The sequence below is a fragment of the Festucalex cinctus genome, chromosome 5 (assembly GCF_051991245.1).
Source record: "Festucalex cinctus isolate MCC-2025b chromosome 5, RoL_Fcin_1.0, whole genome shotgun sequence".
NCBI lineage: Eukaryota > Metazoa > Chordata > Actinopteri > Syngnathiformes > Syngnathidae > Festucalex > Festucalex cinctus.
This window is the reverse complement of record NC_135415.1, coordinates 19928371-19945601: the sequence shown is the minus strand read 5'-3', so window position 1 is coordinate 19945601 and position 17231 is coordinate 19928371. Positions and strand designations below refer to the sequence as shown.

Below are 17231 nucleotides of genomic sequence, written 5' to 3'. Positions count from 1 at the left end.
TGTCATCATCCCGTATTACGCCGCGAGACAGAATGCAGGTAAATTATATTGTTTGCATGTGCTTACCTCCACTCTTGCACATTTTTTCTCTCAACTGCTGCAAGTAAACACCTGTTAAAGTGAGGGGTATCTAACATCACTCGTGCGTAAGACAACAACAACCCAATAATAATAGAGTACCAATCAAAACATATCACAACACGTTGAAATATGACAGTTATAGTTGTTTATTTTTTACTAATGGACAGTGTACAAAGCATCAAATCATTGTTTTATAATAAATAAAATATACAGATATGTGGCGAGAGAACAACAAATCACAGCTTTCCACTTTTAAGGAACTTTCTGGTATGTGTTTGTGGTGTTTGGAATTCATGTGCTTGAATGACCTGTGTCGTTCAAGTCAGGAATGTTATGTTATTCTGCTATTTCTTCCGAGGAAAAGATAATACACACAGAAAAACCACAAGCACAGAGAAGTGTTTTGTCTGACCTTTATGTCTTATTAACGAATAAAACGCGGAGTAGGAAGGAGGTTAGGCTTCATTTACTTAGCCATGGCCGCATGGTTAGACCCGATGTTGCTAATTAACAGACGGCTCATGAGAGTGAGTAAGCCCACTGTGCACTGTGTATATGTTAATTAATCACGTGCTATTCTGCATCTTTTAGTACAAGAGATGGACTTGTGTAGTTGTTGACAGAAAACTAATATTACCAAACATTTATTGAGCTTAAGTATACGTTTGCTTTATTTGACTTTGCTGACGCCACAAATGTGCTCCAAAGTTGCCTGGTGTACTAAATTCTGGGCAAATGGGGCTGTTTTGGGCACCAGGAACATAGTATAAAAGTAGCCTTATTGATACATTACTAATAAAACTCCCACAAAGTTAAATGAAGGGGAGAGGGAGTGAAAACTAGCAATTCCTTGAGGATGCTGAAATTCTCGTAACAATAAAACGTTCAGCTAAAAGAGCTGCTTTCACCATTTAAGACCATAATAATGGATCAATGGAAGAGATGGGAGGCAAAACCTAGCACCTGAGAAATTGCTGCTTGTAACCTTTTTTTCTTTTTTTTTTCGTTTATGTGACCAGGAATACAGTGGAACCTCTATGGTCAAATATAATGTGCTTTGAGCTCTGTTTATTTAGATTTATTTTATAGTTATTAATTTTTTGGAATAGTGGAAACAAGATTTCAATTGTTGTGAAACCATCGTCAATGCAAAATCTTGATGCAAAATGTTAACATATGGAACTGTCACAAAAGTGGAAAAATAATGCTAATTGATATCATAAATCATAAAAGTAGTATCATGAAAATAAAGTTGTAATTTTGTGTGGAAAAAAAGTTATGATGATCGTTGGTTTTCGAGAAAAAAAAAAATCACAGTATTACGCACAAACATACAGTATGGAGGAAATTATCTTTAGATTAGTAATGTTTGAACATTTTTCAAATTTAAAATGTGACTTTTATAACTTCACATACAGTGGTGCCTTAAGATACCAGCTTAACAAAACACATTCTCCATTGAAATGAATGGAAATGCCATTCATCCATTCCAGCTTCCTAAAAATCCCAACAAAAAAAATTCTAAGATATTTTAATATGAAAAATAGCACTCTATAATATTCTATTAAAAACAATAATGACATACTTAAATAGATTTGAAAGAAATTTAAGTTTTGCCACCATTAGTTCAATGGACATTATGCTGCTCCTTCTGGTGTGCACACCTTGGCCACCTGGGGGCAGTACTTCTGCTCCTGAACAAGCCGCAGTGATATTTGTCATTCTTCGCAGAGGATAAAGAATATATGTGCATGTGAGTATTCTAACATTGTCTTTTTACAAAAACCTGTAAATCAGATCAGTCACATCTCAACACTGTACTTCAACTTTCAGTTCTTTTTCAAAATTGAATGAATAAGCATAATTACTACTCGCCACATATTTCACTTTTTGACATTCTTTGTGTAAAAAGAAGTCAAAAGCTGTTAGAATGAAACATTAAAATGTGTACTCACCCTTGATGACCAATCATAAGGAGAGGTGAGTCTTTTCACAAGACAAAACAGTCGACTTTGCTTTTGCTTTTCTGTGTCACACTAAATTCAGTTCCACTTCCTTTTTGCCACATAAGAATTCTTATTTACACCGACCATTTGTGCCAAATTGCGAGTTTTTAGAGGTTCCACTGAACTGACATGGAGAGCAAACAATGAAAAATGAAACAGTGAATCGGGGCTTAATGTGAGTGCAGTCACTGCCGTTTGGTGTAAAAACATCCAGATACAAAAATGTGTCGCTACTTTACATGACACATAGAAATCAAGAGTATAAAATGTATAAAGCTAAATAATATTTATATTATCAAAACGCAATTTATGGAGGTAGATAGAAAGGTAAAAATATGTACCGAGGTCGCTGTGCTTTGGAGGAGTATAACAAGGTGGCAGTAAAATTGGAACGTTATTTGCAAATGTTAGCTGCGTGCGTAGTAAGCAATACAGTACAGAGTATGATGTGGAAGATAAAAAGAAAAAAAGTGGCAGGATGCTGCTGATCTCCTTGAGTAAAGCCATCCAGGAATTCTGGATCCGAGGGCTTGACTGGCAGGGCTTCTGCAACGGGTTTTGCAGGAGCCGACGAGGACGATGCGGTCCCTCCAACGTGGACGTGTGTTTGACTTGACGCATGGCTGCTCACACAAAGAGGACAGAGTAAGGGGGGCATCGGCAGCCTTTGGACGACGACTCTCGCACCCACGAGCCGTGGCAGCCTATGCCGGAAGCTGCTGACCAGAAGGTTCTAAAAAAGGCAACGGAAAAGACAGGGGTGTCTCAATACTTTTGGCTAGTTTGACTATTGCTCCTTCTTGTGTGCACCTTGGCCACCAGGGGGCAATAAAATACACATTTTGAAGGAACGGAAGGATCTTCATCGAAAATTAATAGTTTGCATGTTCCCTCCAGAAATTGTTAAACGTACATTGTACCTCACATTAAAACCCTAAAATACAGTATGTCAAAAATGTAAGAATAATTTGTTTTACCTGGTGGCCTCCAGGCCGTCTCCTCCACATCGGTCTGACTTGGACATGGCGTCACTCTGGCACTCGGCGCACACCAGCCTCTCTCTCACCAGCTGGGCACTCCACAGTTTCAGTCTGCACGCCGCACTCGCTTGTTTCACTCTCAAGTACACACAGTAGCTAAAAAAATAAATAAATAAGATGGGCAAAATAAATAAGTAACTTTTTAATTGTTTGTACCCAAATAGTCTGGTCTCAGAGTCGTGAAATTAATCAACCAAGAAAAGCTGTCTGGGATATGGTAAAGCACAGTGTGCATCATTTTACATTTTTCAAGGATCGCCGTGATGAAAAAACACCCGCCTTGTGCATCGTAGCGAGAAAACAGATGGTAAAAAAAAAAATATATTTTTTAACTTGTTGAGGCAGGAATTTACTGTGGAATGGATTTTTTATTTATTTATTTATTTATTTTACTTTAACTCTATTCAAAAAGGATACAGCAATAATGTATGTAAATATCAAATATAATGCACCAATGTCAGTGGTTCACACAGTATTTTTTTCCCATGAATTTAGAGGCAAATTTTCTTTGAAGGTATTGACTGAATTCAGAATTATGACTTTAAAAGCAATGAGCTCTAAAGCTTCCACTGTATAACTATTCATGCGTGCAGTGAGCGTTTAATTACAATGTTTTGACCCAAACAACAAAGTCCAATTGTCTTCATGTTAAATCAACATTTCTCATCATTTACACATTTGATAGTGTCTAGAAGGCTTCTTGCCATCAGTACAAGACTAATTCAACTTTGTGCTCCAATGAGACTTGAGGAGAAGAGCCAAGGCCAAAGTTGTCATAGCAACCAGAACCTTGAGATTGCTTTGGCTGTAAAATGAACAGTGTCCATGTGCATGGTGATCTGACCTGTGCTGATAAAGCCCCTGTAATCCGGGTAAAAAAAAAATAAAATACAAAATAAAAAAAAAGAAGTACAGCCGTCCTTCTTGGATGTGATTGCAGATGTTCTCATAGGCGAGGATATAAAGTCATGGCCGTTTTCCAAAAAGGCCTTACAGCCTTTCTCGCTGATTAGAAGTGACATTGGACTCCCGTGTTTTCACGGACTATCAGCGCCCTGGATGCACATTACTCAAGAAAATAAGACATTCATGGAGGAGGAAGTGGATTAAAAGTGTCCTCTGGTGCATTAAAAGATTTCTGATGTCAGAAAACTGACATAGATAATAACTTGAAAAGTCAGTCAAGGCATATAAATAACTGAGCTTTCAGGAAGATTGGAATTAGCCAATTTAACCAACATAGATTCTCCAATTTGTTGGCAACAATATGTGTAGTTATTTAAAAAAAAAAAAAAAAAAAAAAAAAAAAAAAAAAAGATAATGATGTTTTAAGGTCAGCAAGCTAAATTCTTCAACTGAACTTCATTTATTTAGAGATTTAAAAACAACAGAAAGCATTTCATAATGAACTTATAAGGGCATAATTAGCCAGGAGGAAGGAGGCCAGAATAGGAAGATAAAAAAATAAGAGTTAAATAAGGAGAAAAAAAAGATGTTTCTCACTTGAGCAAAGAAGAAGAAAAAAAGAAATGGAAGTGTTTTCTCAAAGCCAACCGTCAATGGGGATGATGTTTTGTCACAGATGACTGAATGAGAGACAAAACAAATAAGAGTGTGAGTACAAAGCATCTGCCAGAGAGCACATTATTATTGTCTCCGGAGCGCAGGCGGAGCTGTGTTGATATTAGGATATGCTGCAGGTGACATGACACTGCTGGATCATCTTCAAATGACGCCGCTCTGTTATCTGAGCCTTGATTGCTCTTTTGTCTGCCTCGGGGCGCCATTAAAACACAGCTTGCTGCCGTGGACTTCCTTTATCCGTCGAGCCAAGTTCGCTCACAGAAAGTCTCCTGTTTTCGTTGCCGTTAGCGGAAAAAAATGACAACAGTGGAAAAAATAGCAAAAAAATAGCAACTATTTGGAAATGGCCAACAGTGAATGTGTTAAATATGGGAAAATAAAACGACTGTACTAAATCATTATTCAATCAAAATGTAATGCACACAAAAGTTATATCAAAATTGTACCTGAATAAATATTTTAAAACAAACTTTCAAAGATAAAACGCAAGCTGTACGCAGGCAGTGATTCTTTCACCTACCACTAGAGGGAGATTTTATTTGATTTATTTTTATTTTTTTTCAATTTCTTGTTGTCTCCCAGTTTCTACCTAATACATTTTAGGGGCCTTCAATACTGCGCACATTTTCGCAATTCATGGGCTTGGAGAATCTGTGCATTAGGGCTGCTTGATTATAGAAAAAATAATAATCACAATTATTTTTTGGGACAAAACAAGAACATGTTTACGCATTTAAAAATATTAAGACCAATTTTAAAAAAATAGAAACACTATAATTATGTAAGTTCCTTTTGGACCAAACAGAATTTATAATAATATATCTTTATAATAATATATATTTATTTATTTATGTTGGAGTTGGAGTGCAGCATGTGCACTGTGCAGTAGGATTATTATAATTTTTTTAGTACAAAACAAGAAAATGTTTCAATGTAAAAAACAAATAAAAAAAATAGTAAGACAAATAAAATTCTTTGAAACACCATAATTATGCAAGTTCCTTTTGGGTGAAACAAAATTTATTAAATTTGTTATTTTAAAATTTTAAAAAATAGTGAAAATGTACAAATTTAAACAACTCAAGAATTAGTATTAATAAGCTTTTTTTTTTTTTTTTTCTCGATTATGCTGATTTTGTAATTTTGGAGTATAATAATTGAAATTGTAAGTGTATTTCGATTAATTGCACAGCCCTATAGTGCATTATACAATTAACAGTAATTTTATGCTTGCAAACCTGTTAAGAATATAAGAAAGTTACATAAAAACATATTTGGCCCAGATACAGATGACTACTATTTACATTACCGGAATTTCCTATAGGTTAGGACAAATTGTTTGGTGGCATTTACACGGAATGCTGTGAATTAGGAAGCTGGCTTTGTGTGTTTGTCGACCTTACCTGGCCTTCTCCTCCTTCATCAGCATGTGAGGCCTCCTCCAAGGGTCCTTAAAGTTCCTCTTGAAGGAATCTGGAAGGATCTTGGCCACCTCTGTAGGCCGCCATGGCAGCGGAGAGACATGGAAATGCAAATAAGAAATCAAAAAGTTTGCTTGAGCCTAATACAACTTTTTATTTTTCCACCCAACATTTGAAAGTCAACTGTGTTTGCCATCTTGATTGATTGATCATCAAAAGATGAGAAATAGCACTACCATTATGTAGATGTTAGTGTTTGTACATTTTTACTTAATTGAAGGAGTTAAATTAGTACACATTTTTTTAGTAGAGTTTACATTTATTTTTACTTCTACTGAAGTACAATGTGGGAATAATACTGTCATCTCTGCTGTTAGTGTTTGTTGTGTTTTCTGTTAAATTCTTAGGACAGTGCAGGTGCACACAAAGCCTCATGGAACATGTGGTCCCTATACAATAAATGTGTAACGGATCTCAAAGTTCCCCAGAGGCGTACATTAATACTTAACAGAATGGCAACTCTCACCTTTCGCCGAACTGCATATTTCGTTGTTTCCGAAACACCCGCGGCGCTGTTTGAGGTCCGGGCAGGGCGTCCCCCCGTTTCGAGGCGGGACAGACACTTGCCGACTCCTTTCGGTGCTGCCCACCCCGCATGGAGACGTGCATGACGACCAGGGGCCCCATGAGCCCACCACGCAGTCGATGGCTGCTAGGGAAGCACATGTAAACAAGAGATCAGTAAAAAACATGAAAGTTTTCTTACACTTTAGTTGTCATTAGAGTTGCATGTGTTCGAGACTTGAACAGAAGTGGTAAAATGTTAGCTTAGCATTATTACAAACAGCAACCCATCTTCCTGTTATTTTTTTTAAGGCTGATTGCTTGTGAAAGTGTACCTAATGAATTGTCCGGTGTATATGTGTAAAGTGAATGTGCGACAGTAGCCTCAGGTAAGAGGCAGGTGAGTGGGTGATTGGCATCCACTCATGTCAACATAAGTGCAAGCAGGATGTGTGCAAAAGTGGCCCCCACTGTACTTTCTTTTCTTCCTCTCTGCTTTCACTCACTGCCACACTTGAACAAACACAAATATAGAAGCAGCAGCAATCACGTTGAATGAACCAATTATATCAATCTAAAGAGGAAGTGGTATTGATCAAAGCTCAGCAGCTCCAGCGGGAAATCAGTAACATTTAACAGCAGTTGACCTCTAACAGGCTTCTTTTTTCAGGAAGTGCACACTTCATAAACACAAACAAAGAAGGTGAGGGGAGGTGCACATTGATTGATTTTTGTGCTTCTAATGTTCTGAAAGCAATCTTCAAACATGCTGGATTGTTTGTTGAATTTATTGGTTTTGTTAAACAATAAAATAAAAGTATGACACCAAATTTTTTTTTTCAATTAATCAACATTTCTTATTTCTTAAATTCACCAATTGTGTATCGCAGCAAACTGGATTTTCTCATCTAGAAGCTAACAAAATTAATTAAATATAATTATAACAATTGTCATTTGTTAGACCTTAAAAGTCTTACTTAAACTTATACTCTTGACCTATTGCTTTATTGAGGATGGTCGGAAGTCGGACTTTTCAGACTTCAAATCAGGAAGTCTGTACGGGAACGCCCTCTTGAACTCGGGAAGCCCACTTGCGAAGTCGGGGGAGAAAAAAGGATTTCACCGACGTACTACAATGTGACTTCACTCTACAATGGCGACCCCTTTGAAAACACAGACTATGAAGGGTAAAACACAATTTACTGAAATATAAAACTAGATAGCTTTCTTCATTCATAAATACTCGACATAACTACATGTAACACAATGTATGTGCAGGTATCTCCCTGCATGAAATTACAACTACTGAACTGTATGACATTTGTATGAAATAAAAAAACAATAAATGAAGCAAAATTGCAATAAGTATTGCTTGCTGGAAGTCAAAATGAGTTTTAAGGCCCAAAATAAAAAACAGTTTATCACTATCTGCCATTTTGGTTGTTTACTTTCACCTTGAACGCTTTCAAGTTGGAACTGGGAAAAAAATAACTCAGATCAATCCGACTTCCAACCATCCTCAAATGCAGCATATTTAGGCTACGGCATAGCGTACTGTTTTAGTTTCTGGTTCTGTTAAGCGAGTAAATTTTTCTCTCCAGAGCCCAGACATTCATATTTGTCTGCTCTTTTGCTGTTCAAAGTTGGATGCTCTCCATTTCCGTGCAGTTGTAGCTAGATGTCTGTAAAAAAAATTCTAACGTTAGCCATGTCAACACTAGGTTAGCTTAGCAATTAGCAATAGCATAGCTTCTTCCGTCGTCAGAACGATACTTGTCAGACTTGTCGCTTATACACCGCCACAGAGGAAATAAATATTGAATTTGGAGCGACTCCGCAAAGTGTTTAGACGCAGCAGTAGCTAGCCGAAGCTTATTGCTAGCTAGTTAGCTAACTAGCTGGTGCAGTGTAAGCCGCGAAATGCAAATGTTATCTCGCAACTTGTGACGCAAAAACGCTTATTTCGAGTGTTGAAAACTGAAATAACAGACAACGTGTGGACAGACCAACAGTCTGATATTTCTTTGAAATTATAGATTAAAGGTTACTTTTTTTTTTAAAAGGGAAAAACTACAGTGAAAATGAGCGGCAAAATAGACAATGAGGGGAGCAGGTGCATCCGGGGGAAGGAGAGGATGAAGAACCATGAACTAAAGAGTGACTCCCTGCATGTCCACTCCACCTTCATTGTGTGTATGCGCGCGTGTGCGTGCGCGTGTGTGTGCAGTGAGAGCGCTTTCAAGGTGCCGCCGCGTTCTGTTCATTCCCATGGTGGTGTCGGGGGCCGTCTGTCTCAGTGACACAGCCAGTCCACAAAGCCACTGTGGAATCTCTGCATTCCTGCACATTAGTGCTGCCCACCTGACACCCGCCTTTTCCAGATCACCACACACATACTCATTTGTCAGACCACTTGGGCTCATTCCATTTGCAGTCATCACTGGAAAACGCACTTGTACCTTTATTTTGGATTAATCTGGAGCCAACTTCCTGCTCATTCTTCTTCCTATCCACCCCTCACACACGTTTCTTTTCACTGTGGGCCACACGGCCAATTAGGGTCTTTGGTGAAAAGGGCACACAATGAAATGGATAGGGTCGTCGAGTTCCCGCACCCGAGGGGGGAGGTAGGTAGGTGGTGAAAACCCCCCTGCAGCAACATGGCACCCTGTGAGTCGAGCCCACCAGAGGTCAGGAGGTAATTGCTGAGCCGCGGTGGTCCTGCTCTATGTTTCTGGTACCAGTAGTGTGACAAGAGACAAGAGTCGCCACCCACGTGACAAGCCCTGCTGACAGTCTGACCCGCCGCTCAGCTCGTCGCCGCCACCTCTGACCTCTTACCCCGTGGGGAGAAAACAAGTGTTTTTTGTCAATGTGTCGAGGATCCACAGAAACGATTAGCCCACATTTGAAATATTCGGGCTCAATTCTTGAGAAGTCACCGATACCAAAACTAAACTACAACTAGACGAAGGGCAATTTCTGGAGAAATTGCGTGGGAATGCTGAAACTGAATGCTAATAGCGGAATGCTAAGATTCGAATGCATGTGGAATGCTTATGACATAAATTGAGAGGTAAATTATTAATTATAACCTCCTGGTTACTGGACAATGCGCTTTACCAACTGTGCCACCAAGCAGTATCAGACACATGGTAATGATGCTACAGCATTCCCACAATTAGTACTTTTCATCCACCGAGTATATTGTACTGTAAACAGAGTCTATTTGGTCCCACTTTAAACAGAATAAAATTTACATTTGGAAGAGAATAAAATATTCAGAGTAAATTTTACTAAAAGTAGGGCTGTGCAATTAATCGAAATTCAATTATAATTTCAACTAGACTAAGTGCAATTTCTGGAGAAATTGCGTGGGAATGCTGAAAGCACATTGAGAAATAAATTATGAAATTATAACCTCCTGGTTACTGGACAATGCGCTTTACCAATTGTGCCACTGAGCAGTATCAGACACCTGGTAATGATGATAAGTTATACGTATGAAAGTGGCCGTGGAAAGTGATACTTAGAAAAAGTTCAATGTCTGTCCCATTGAAAATGAATAGGGTAACGTTGATATTAAACATTAAATTGTGCAAATACTGTAAGTAATGTGGAATCCGACGATATATACCCCGGGAGGCTTAAATTTTTTAAGCTATTTGAAATTTGAACAGTGTAAATTGGTAGTATTACGTGGGAGTTGTTACGCGGCAAAAAAAGTATGGGGAATAAAAATTACAATAACATATGGGAATGCTACAGCATTCCCACAAATATTACACGCCAAAATGACAAAATCTGCATAATCATAAAATAAGATTATTAGTACTAATTTTGAGTTGAGTTGTTTAAACGTAGCTATATACATTTGCACCTTTTTTTAAATTCAAAACTAATTTAATAAATTTGGTTTTATCCAAAAGGAACTTGCAAAATTATAGTGTTTGAAAGAATTTTGTCTTAATAATTTTTACATTTAAATACCAAAAAAAAAAACAAGTGATCGTCTTAATTATGATTTCAATTATTACCAAAATAATCGGGATTTATATTTTCTTCATAATCGAGCAGCCCTAACTCAAAGTATTTTTAGAGTGTACAAGAGAATTTGCCTCTCCCATTAGTAAATTTTGCAAGGATAGATTTTGTCTACGTTTGTATTTATTTAAAAAAAAACAAAAAAACAAAAGCTACACAAGGGTTGAGGAACAAACTCACAAACTTTAGCTTCGGAGCTTGCCACTCTACCACCTGAGCTATGCTGACACGAGCGATATACTAAGGAGCTGCTATGTCTCTTGATCCTCTTTTTACTCAATTTTGATTGTTTATGTCGACTAATGTGGTAAAATGACACTATTAGGTTGAACTAACTGTTTGTCAGTGTGTGTCTGCATAATAAAGGCTATTACTGGTAATTGCCATCTGCTGCCTCATTCTTGACAAAACACACTGGTAATTGCAGAAAATTGCCACATTGTGGTCAAACAAACAAAAACACGACACTTAGTTATTTTTTTAAACTTTACTAGTTTAACCTTGGCACTCTACTGAATGTTATTTGAGATGAACCAAAACACACGGCTTAGATACACTAACTTCAACAAACAAACTTTACAGGGGCAACAGTGTTTTTGGTCCAAACAGAGAGAAATAATAAAAGAGGGTCAAAACGGTCTTGCTTGGAGGCAGTTCCAGTAATTCTTCCTGGCAAGACTTCACACGAACGTGGTGAAATGGAGCAAACCGCTGATTTGTGTACCCCAAATCAGTACTTTTGTCCTCGGGCTTGTCGCAAAATCTCCAGTCACACTCTGCGATAATTGAGCGCTATCTAACTTTTCAGGTCGCTCGCTTTTCTTTTTCATCCTGGCCTCCATTCTGCTTCCATTTTAGGGTGTCGTGACAAAGGACTTATCAGAGCTGCTTGGACAATTTGCTTTCTCTCCTTCTCCTTTAATCACCTTCTTCTTTCCCTCCATCTGTCTGTTTTTGAACAGACTCCCACCCCCTTCTCTTCGGGCGCCTTGCACCTCCTCCTGGCTGATGGGACCCAGATGTCCGGTTGTTTTTGGGGGGACAACAGTCACCCTAATAAAAAAAAAAAAAAAAAAAAAAAAACACTTCCTCAGAAACCCTCCCAGCCAGTGACATTGGGGCCGGACTACAAGGCTGTTAACAGGAAAAATTTTCACAGGTTCTCACACAATTATTTCCTAACAGACAAAATGACTGATCATCAAAACTCATCACAAACACAACAAAACACGTGTGAGGTGCGTTCAAGAACCGTCACTAAGGGTTAGATCATGGTCCAAAATGTGGTGGACGTGAGGTGAATTCAATAACCATCAACGGGGGTTTCAAATTGGTCCAAAATGTTGCACCAAGATGTGAGGTGCGTTCAGGAGTCATCATCAAGAGTTACAACTTAGTCAAAGTTGAAGTAGATCTGAGATCTGTGGTGCACGTGGGTGCATTCAAGAATGGTCAAAAGGAATTCAACCTGGTTAAATTGGCGCCTGTGAGATGCGTTCAAGAACCAAGAACAGGTCCCGAACATCGTCCAAATGGATGTATGCGTGTGAGGTGGATTCAAGAACCTTCAGAGGTTTGAACTTGGCCCCAACTGTAGAGATTACATCTTTAACCAAACTGTAGTAAATGTAAGATGAGTTCAAGAACCTTCACCAACAGAGCATATCAGCCATACGATGCTGGTATGTCAAGTCAAGTCATCATATAAACATAATGCACAGCATCGTTTCCTTGATTTACTAGTTCAGAAATATTGGACTTTTTCTACAAGTCTCAATTAAAGGTGAGCTCATGGATAGAAAAACATGTGGCAAATTGTAGTGTGTCTGATGTCATGACACTACCTCGAAGCACTTTTCAATTAAATGTCCAATCATAGTGTACTGACGTCATTGCTATTCTGCTCACGGCCCCTAGAGGAGATTGTAATGATATGCTGAGATGTATTACGCAACATTACATTTCACAATTCAACTGTTTCTCCTGGATTTCAACAACAGAATCGCCCATCAAACAATTTCGATTTTGCATGAGCACATACATATTAATAAATCTATGTCAGGCTTTATTAGCTGTACGCCCCCCACCCTCACCAGGCTACGCTCAGGCTAATGAGTTTTCTAAAAGCCGATACTTTGTCCGTTGGGTAACAACAGAAAGAGTCGTTCAAATCAGCTCTCTCTCTCTCACGTCACTTTTAGTACTGGCTTTGGTCTCTCTCCATATCTCCTCTGGTGAAGCGATTTTAGCATTGTACACAAAGCGTGAAAGTCCAATCACGCCGTTATTTTCGAAAAAACAATATGGCCAAAGGTGCTGCAGTCGTGCAAAAGGCCCAGCACGATGCAAAAAGGATTGAAACAAACAAGAAGGTACTAGTAATAAGAAGGTACTAGTAATAAGAAATGCAAGCAGAAACACGCGTGTATGACAGTTGGCGCAAACAGCTGTTGGTCCAGCTGGCCCGTTTCAAACATTCTAGGTAAAAACATCGACTCTGCACGCGGGTCAAAGACAGGAACATGTGGGATGGAAGGCGGGAAGAGCGAGGAGTGAGTGTCCGGGTCAGGACGTGAACAACATACAGTTCCCCAGAGGCGGGAGGAGAAGCAGACGTGCCAGATGAATGATGAGCAAACTGCTGAAGGCAACAACCACCAGGCACCACCATTTTGTCTTGCATCATTGGACTGAGGCTTACTAACTGTGAACTTTGATCAGAACAGTTTGAACATTCACCTCATGGTTTGTAAAAAATAGCATGCATGATGAAATCAAAAGGGTTCACTTTAAAAAAAAGAAAAGAAAAAACAAACAAAAAAAAACAGTCAAAATCATCATACAACTTAAAATGCCTACTTCTAAAACATTCCTAGAAAATCACAATGTCTCATCACTGGTGAGCTACATATAGAACAGGCTCACGGACTACTGGGCTATTTTGTTGGTAACCCTTGATTTACCAACTTTGTCAAATCCACAGTAATTTGGACAAAGGCTAACGCTAGCTACTAGTGCCACTACTAACCGCTAGCTATGGACACCACCTGGCTAGCTGCGAATAACACTTTCATATGAATGATTATCAATGTAACAATTGGAACACAAGTTAGGAGAGTCAAGTGTCATGAAGAGTGTTAAACCAAATTATTTTTTCATTTGAACAACTTTACAAATGCTAAAACTCGCCATTTCCTTGAACACGTTTGCCCACCCTTGGTCCACATCCACACACAAGCATGTTGTTTAAGTGCCATAGTGTCAAACAAGGTGGCCGTGATGCCAGCCAACTACTGCAGCTGCCGCAGGTTCAGCATCACACAGCGCGAGACAGATGTTGACGCAGAGCAGACCTGCAGCATCGGAATCTGATAAGTGCAGGTGGAGTCTGGTATGGAACGGAGCCAAGGACACAGGAAGTTACACAGGAAGTCAAGGTGTTTTTTTTTTCCTCACCCTCAAGATACCGAACCATCTTATCAAACTCGAATTTTTTAGGAATCCTAATGAGTCCTGCACAGTGCAGACACCGAGGACTTTTTATGTGTTCAGCGTCATGGGCGTGTCAAAGCTACCTTACAGATGATAAATTTGTCTGTTGTTATGTCTATATTTCTCTTATAGGCCTATATACTGCTACATTGGACTCCTTGAAAATAGACTTTTTGTCAAAACAGTGGAATAGCTTTACGCACATCTCTCAGTTTAATTAGCCCAGCCCTGTGTTAGCATTAAGCTAGCAAACATATGAGAATGTTCTTCTCTTTGTCGTAGGTTTTACAGTAAATTTCCATAGCAAGCGATATTTTTGTTACTTAGTTCACGATGGGTCAAGTCAAGGTTGAGTGCGCATGTGTGTGCTTACTTAACTAGAGGGCCCGCCAGTGTTTTAAGAGCTCTTAGAATCCACCATTGTTCCCTGCAGGTGCTTGTTAGTGAGCACTTAAGAAACAACATCCACCGGCACACAATCCCTCCAATGTCCCCTTGAGATGTTTCCACACACTCCACGAGAGCGGACCTCACTCACTGCTTTTTACTTCCCTACTGTAATCCTAACCATCTTTGGCCGTGTGTTTCCATGGCACCCCCACACTCCTTTGTCCTTATATAGCATCAGTCAGCAGCATGACATCAGACTTACAACCCCAAACTTGCCTTTTGACCATTTGATGACTTTCCACTACTAAAAGTGCTAGTGCTAACTAGAAAAATATTAAATAGTACGAGTTCTTGCATATTAGTGTGATTAATCAATAATAAAATTACGTAATTCAAGTTTGAAAAACTTATTGGATGCTAAAATGTCAATAATGACAAGTTGTTACTCAGAAATGGGTTATGTATGAGTAAATATGCCGTGTTTGAGAAAGTTGTGTCTTTAAACAGCATTTGATTAAAATAAAACTAATTTTCATCAGAATTGCAAGGTGTAATATCCAATATTGATTATCAAGTACAAGTGGTATTGGTGCATCCCTAATAAGGGCCATTGACTGGTTTGTTTTAGAGATTAGTTTCAGACCAGTTTCCCTGTCTAGTGTGTGCATTTTAAAGTTTTCATGCAAAGGTGAAAGGCTACGTAAGTTGACCACTAAATGACCCCCCAAAAAAGCCACTTGTCATGGGGTCACATCCGGTTTAAAGCAAACATCACGAATGGGCACACTTTGTGCGCTTCACTGTCATCCCATGGGAGCAACAATTAGAACGCACCAGACTTGAAGAGAGTACAAGTCAGAGAAATTAATAGAAGATTGGTTGTATTCCCAAAAAGTATACTTTTGTGTATTATTCTAAAGGCCCTGGAACATTGCAGTTTTAATATAAAAACTGCTCTTAAAAATCAAGGGGAAACCGTTCTTGATGATTGAATTAAAACGTATCCCACCAAAAAAAAAAAAAAGTAAAATAAAAAAAATGTAGCTAAATAAGTTTAAAAACCAAACAATTTGTACAGGACTGAACTGTGCTTGATAAGTGATTCGCCCGCTAGCTTAATAACAACATAGCCTATAATAGAAAACACCATTGACATGCTAATCGATAGTGGTGATTTTAGAACCCTTTAAACAACAGATATTTGAACACAAACGTTGGCAAAACATATGCAAGGCAGATAATATAACAGTACTAAGCTTATAGTCTCTGTCCGCTTAAAAAAAAAAAAAAAAAAAAAAAAGACTAACAGTACTTACGAGTCACCTGCACTAATCGTAGAAGAAGAAAGAATGAATCAGCACCGTTCTTCTTCGGTTGCATAAAACTGCCCTCCGGTGGTCAAATTGGGCACAAGTCGTAACTCACGAAATTTGTGACTTCGGTGTTTATTTTATTTTATTTTATTTTATTTTATTTTATTTTATTTTATTTTATTTTATTTTATTTTTTAAACACCGCTTTCAGATTCGAACTGATGGCACTGTTATACAGTAGTTCCAAAGTAAAAGTGCTTGGGAGACTCACCGGATATTTGGCACACACTCTGATAGTCGTCGCAGCAGTCTCCGGTCTTCTGACAGTACGTGTCGCAGTAGCACACCGCCTTCCTCCGCGTGTAGTCAAAGCAGTCGTTGTTCCGGCCGGTGCAGCAGTTGGGGCTGTCACGCTCCCGGCAACCGGCCTCCACTCGGGGCACCGTCACCCCGCACAGCAAGGCCAAACATCCGAGGACAGATCCGAGACGCGCGGAGCTCCGTTCGTGCGCGCCCATGACCAAGGTGCTCCACACGGCCGCACAAGATTACGCAATCTTCTTTTTCAATCTGTGTTTATGTGTGTGTGGGGGGGAAAGTGCAGAAAAAGAATTTCCTCGTGGGTTTTGTTACACGAAAGCGCCACACCGCATGGCCCTGCTCCGGGATGGGTGACAATGAGAAGCTAGTGATGCGTAAAAGTGGACCAAGAGCGCGCACCAGCTCTCCTCTATGAGCCCCTGGGACACGCCCCTTAGAGCTATTATTGTTGCCCGTTGCCAAACTTTTACTGTACCACTGTCTCTCTCTCTCTCTCTCTCTCTCTCTCTCTCTCTCTCTCTCGTCAGTTCATACTTGGTATAAAATTGTAATTCATTTTTATTTTTAACCCATCAAAATTGTTACGTCTAAACTCCTTTCAGTTCATCTTATTGGATCAAAACATCTCTGCACCATCAGAGAACAAAATGACAAAGAGTAGGTAGTGATGATGATAATGATGATGATGGGATGAATGGAGGCTCCTCATAAAACTTCATTGTGCACGGTGACGAGCCCTCTCTCATCACTGGGTCGAGTGCCAGAGGGAAATAATCGCTCCAGTGTTTGTTTGATGCTACACAAGATGAAGCTTTTGCTAAATTGTCAATGCTTCTATTACAAGACTGTGTTTTTATTAAGCGCAAATCCCCCATGTTCTTCACAGGAGATGACAAAAAAAATTGTTAGAAAAAAAATGTCAAAAGCCAAATCTGAAACAAAGAGTTTGCGGTTTAAATCCTTGACTACCTGCCT

The 17231-nt window shown here is 39.1% G+C and overlaps 1 protein-coding gene across 2 annotated transcripts; it reads right to left on the bottom strand.

Annotated features, from left to right (window-relative positions):
• Positions 1 to 209: 209 nt before the first annotated feature.
• Positions 210 to 16920, bottom strand: LOC144019675 (somatomedin-B and thrombospondin type-1 domain-containing protein). 2 transcript variants are annotated; one of them, XM_077522883.1, is made up of 5 exons: positions 16207 to 16920; positions 6659 to 6841; positions 6115 to 6205; positions 3065 to 3223; positions 210 to 2820 (listed from the first exon to the last, which is right to left on the bottom strand). In XM_077522883.1, exons 1-5 carry the CDS (start codon positions 16451 to 16453, stop codon positions 2715 to 2717), a joined length of 786 nt encoding a protein of 261 aa, XP_077379009.1. In that variant the 5' UTR covers positions 16454 to 16920; the 3' UTR covers positions 210 to 2714. The 2 variants fall into 2 exon arrangements, with proteins under 2 accessions (XP_077379009.1, XP_077379008.1); XM_077522882.1 differs by having other exon boundaries at positions 6659 to 6844; positions 16207 to 16919.
• Positions 16921 to 17231: the final 311 nt, after the last annotated feature.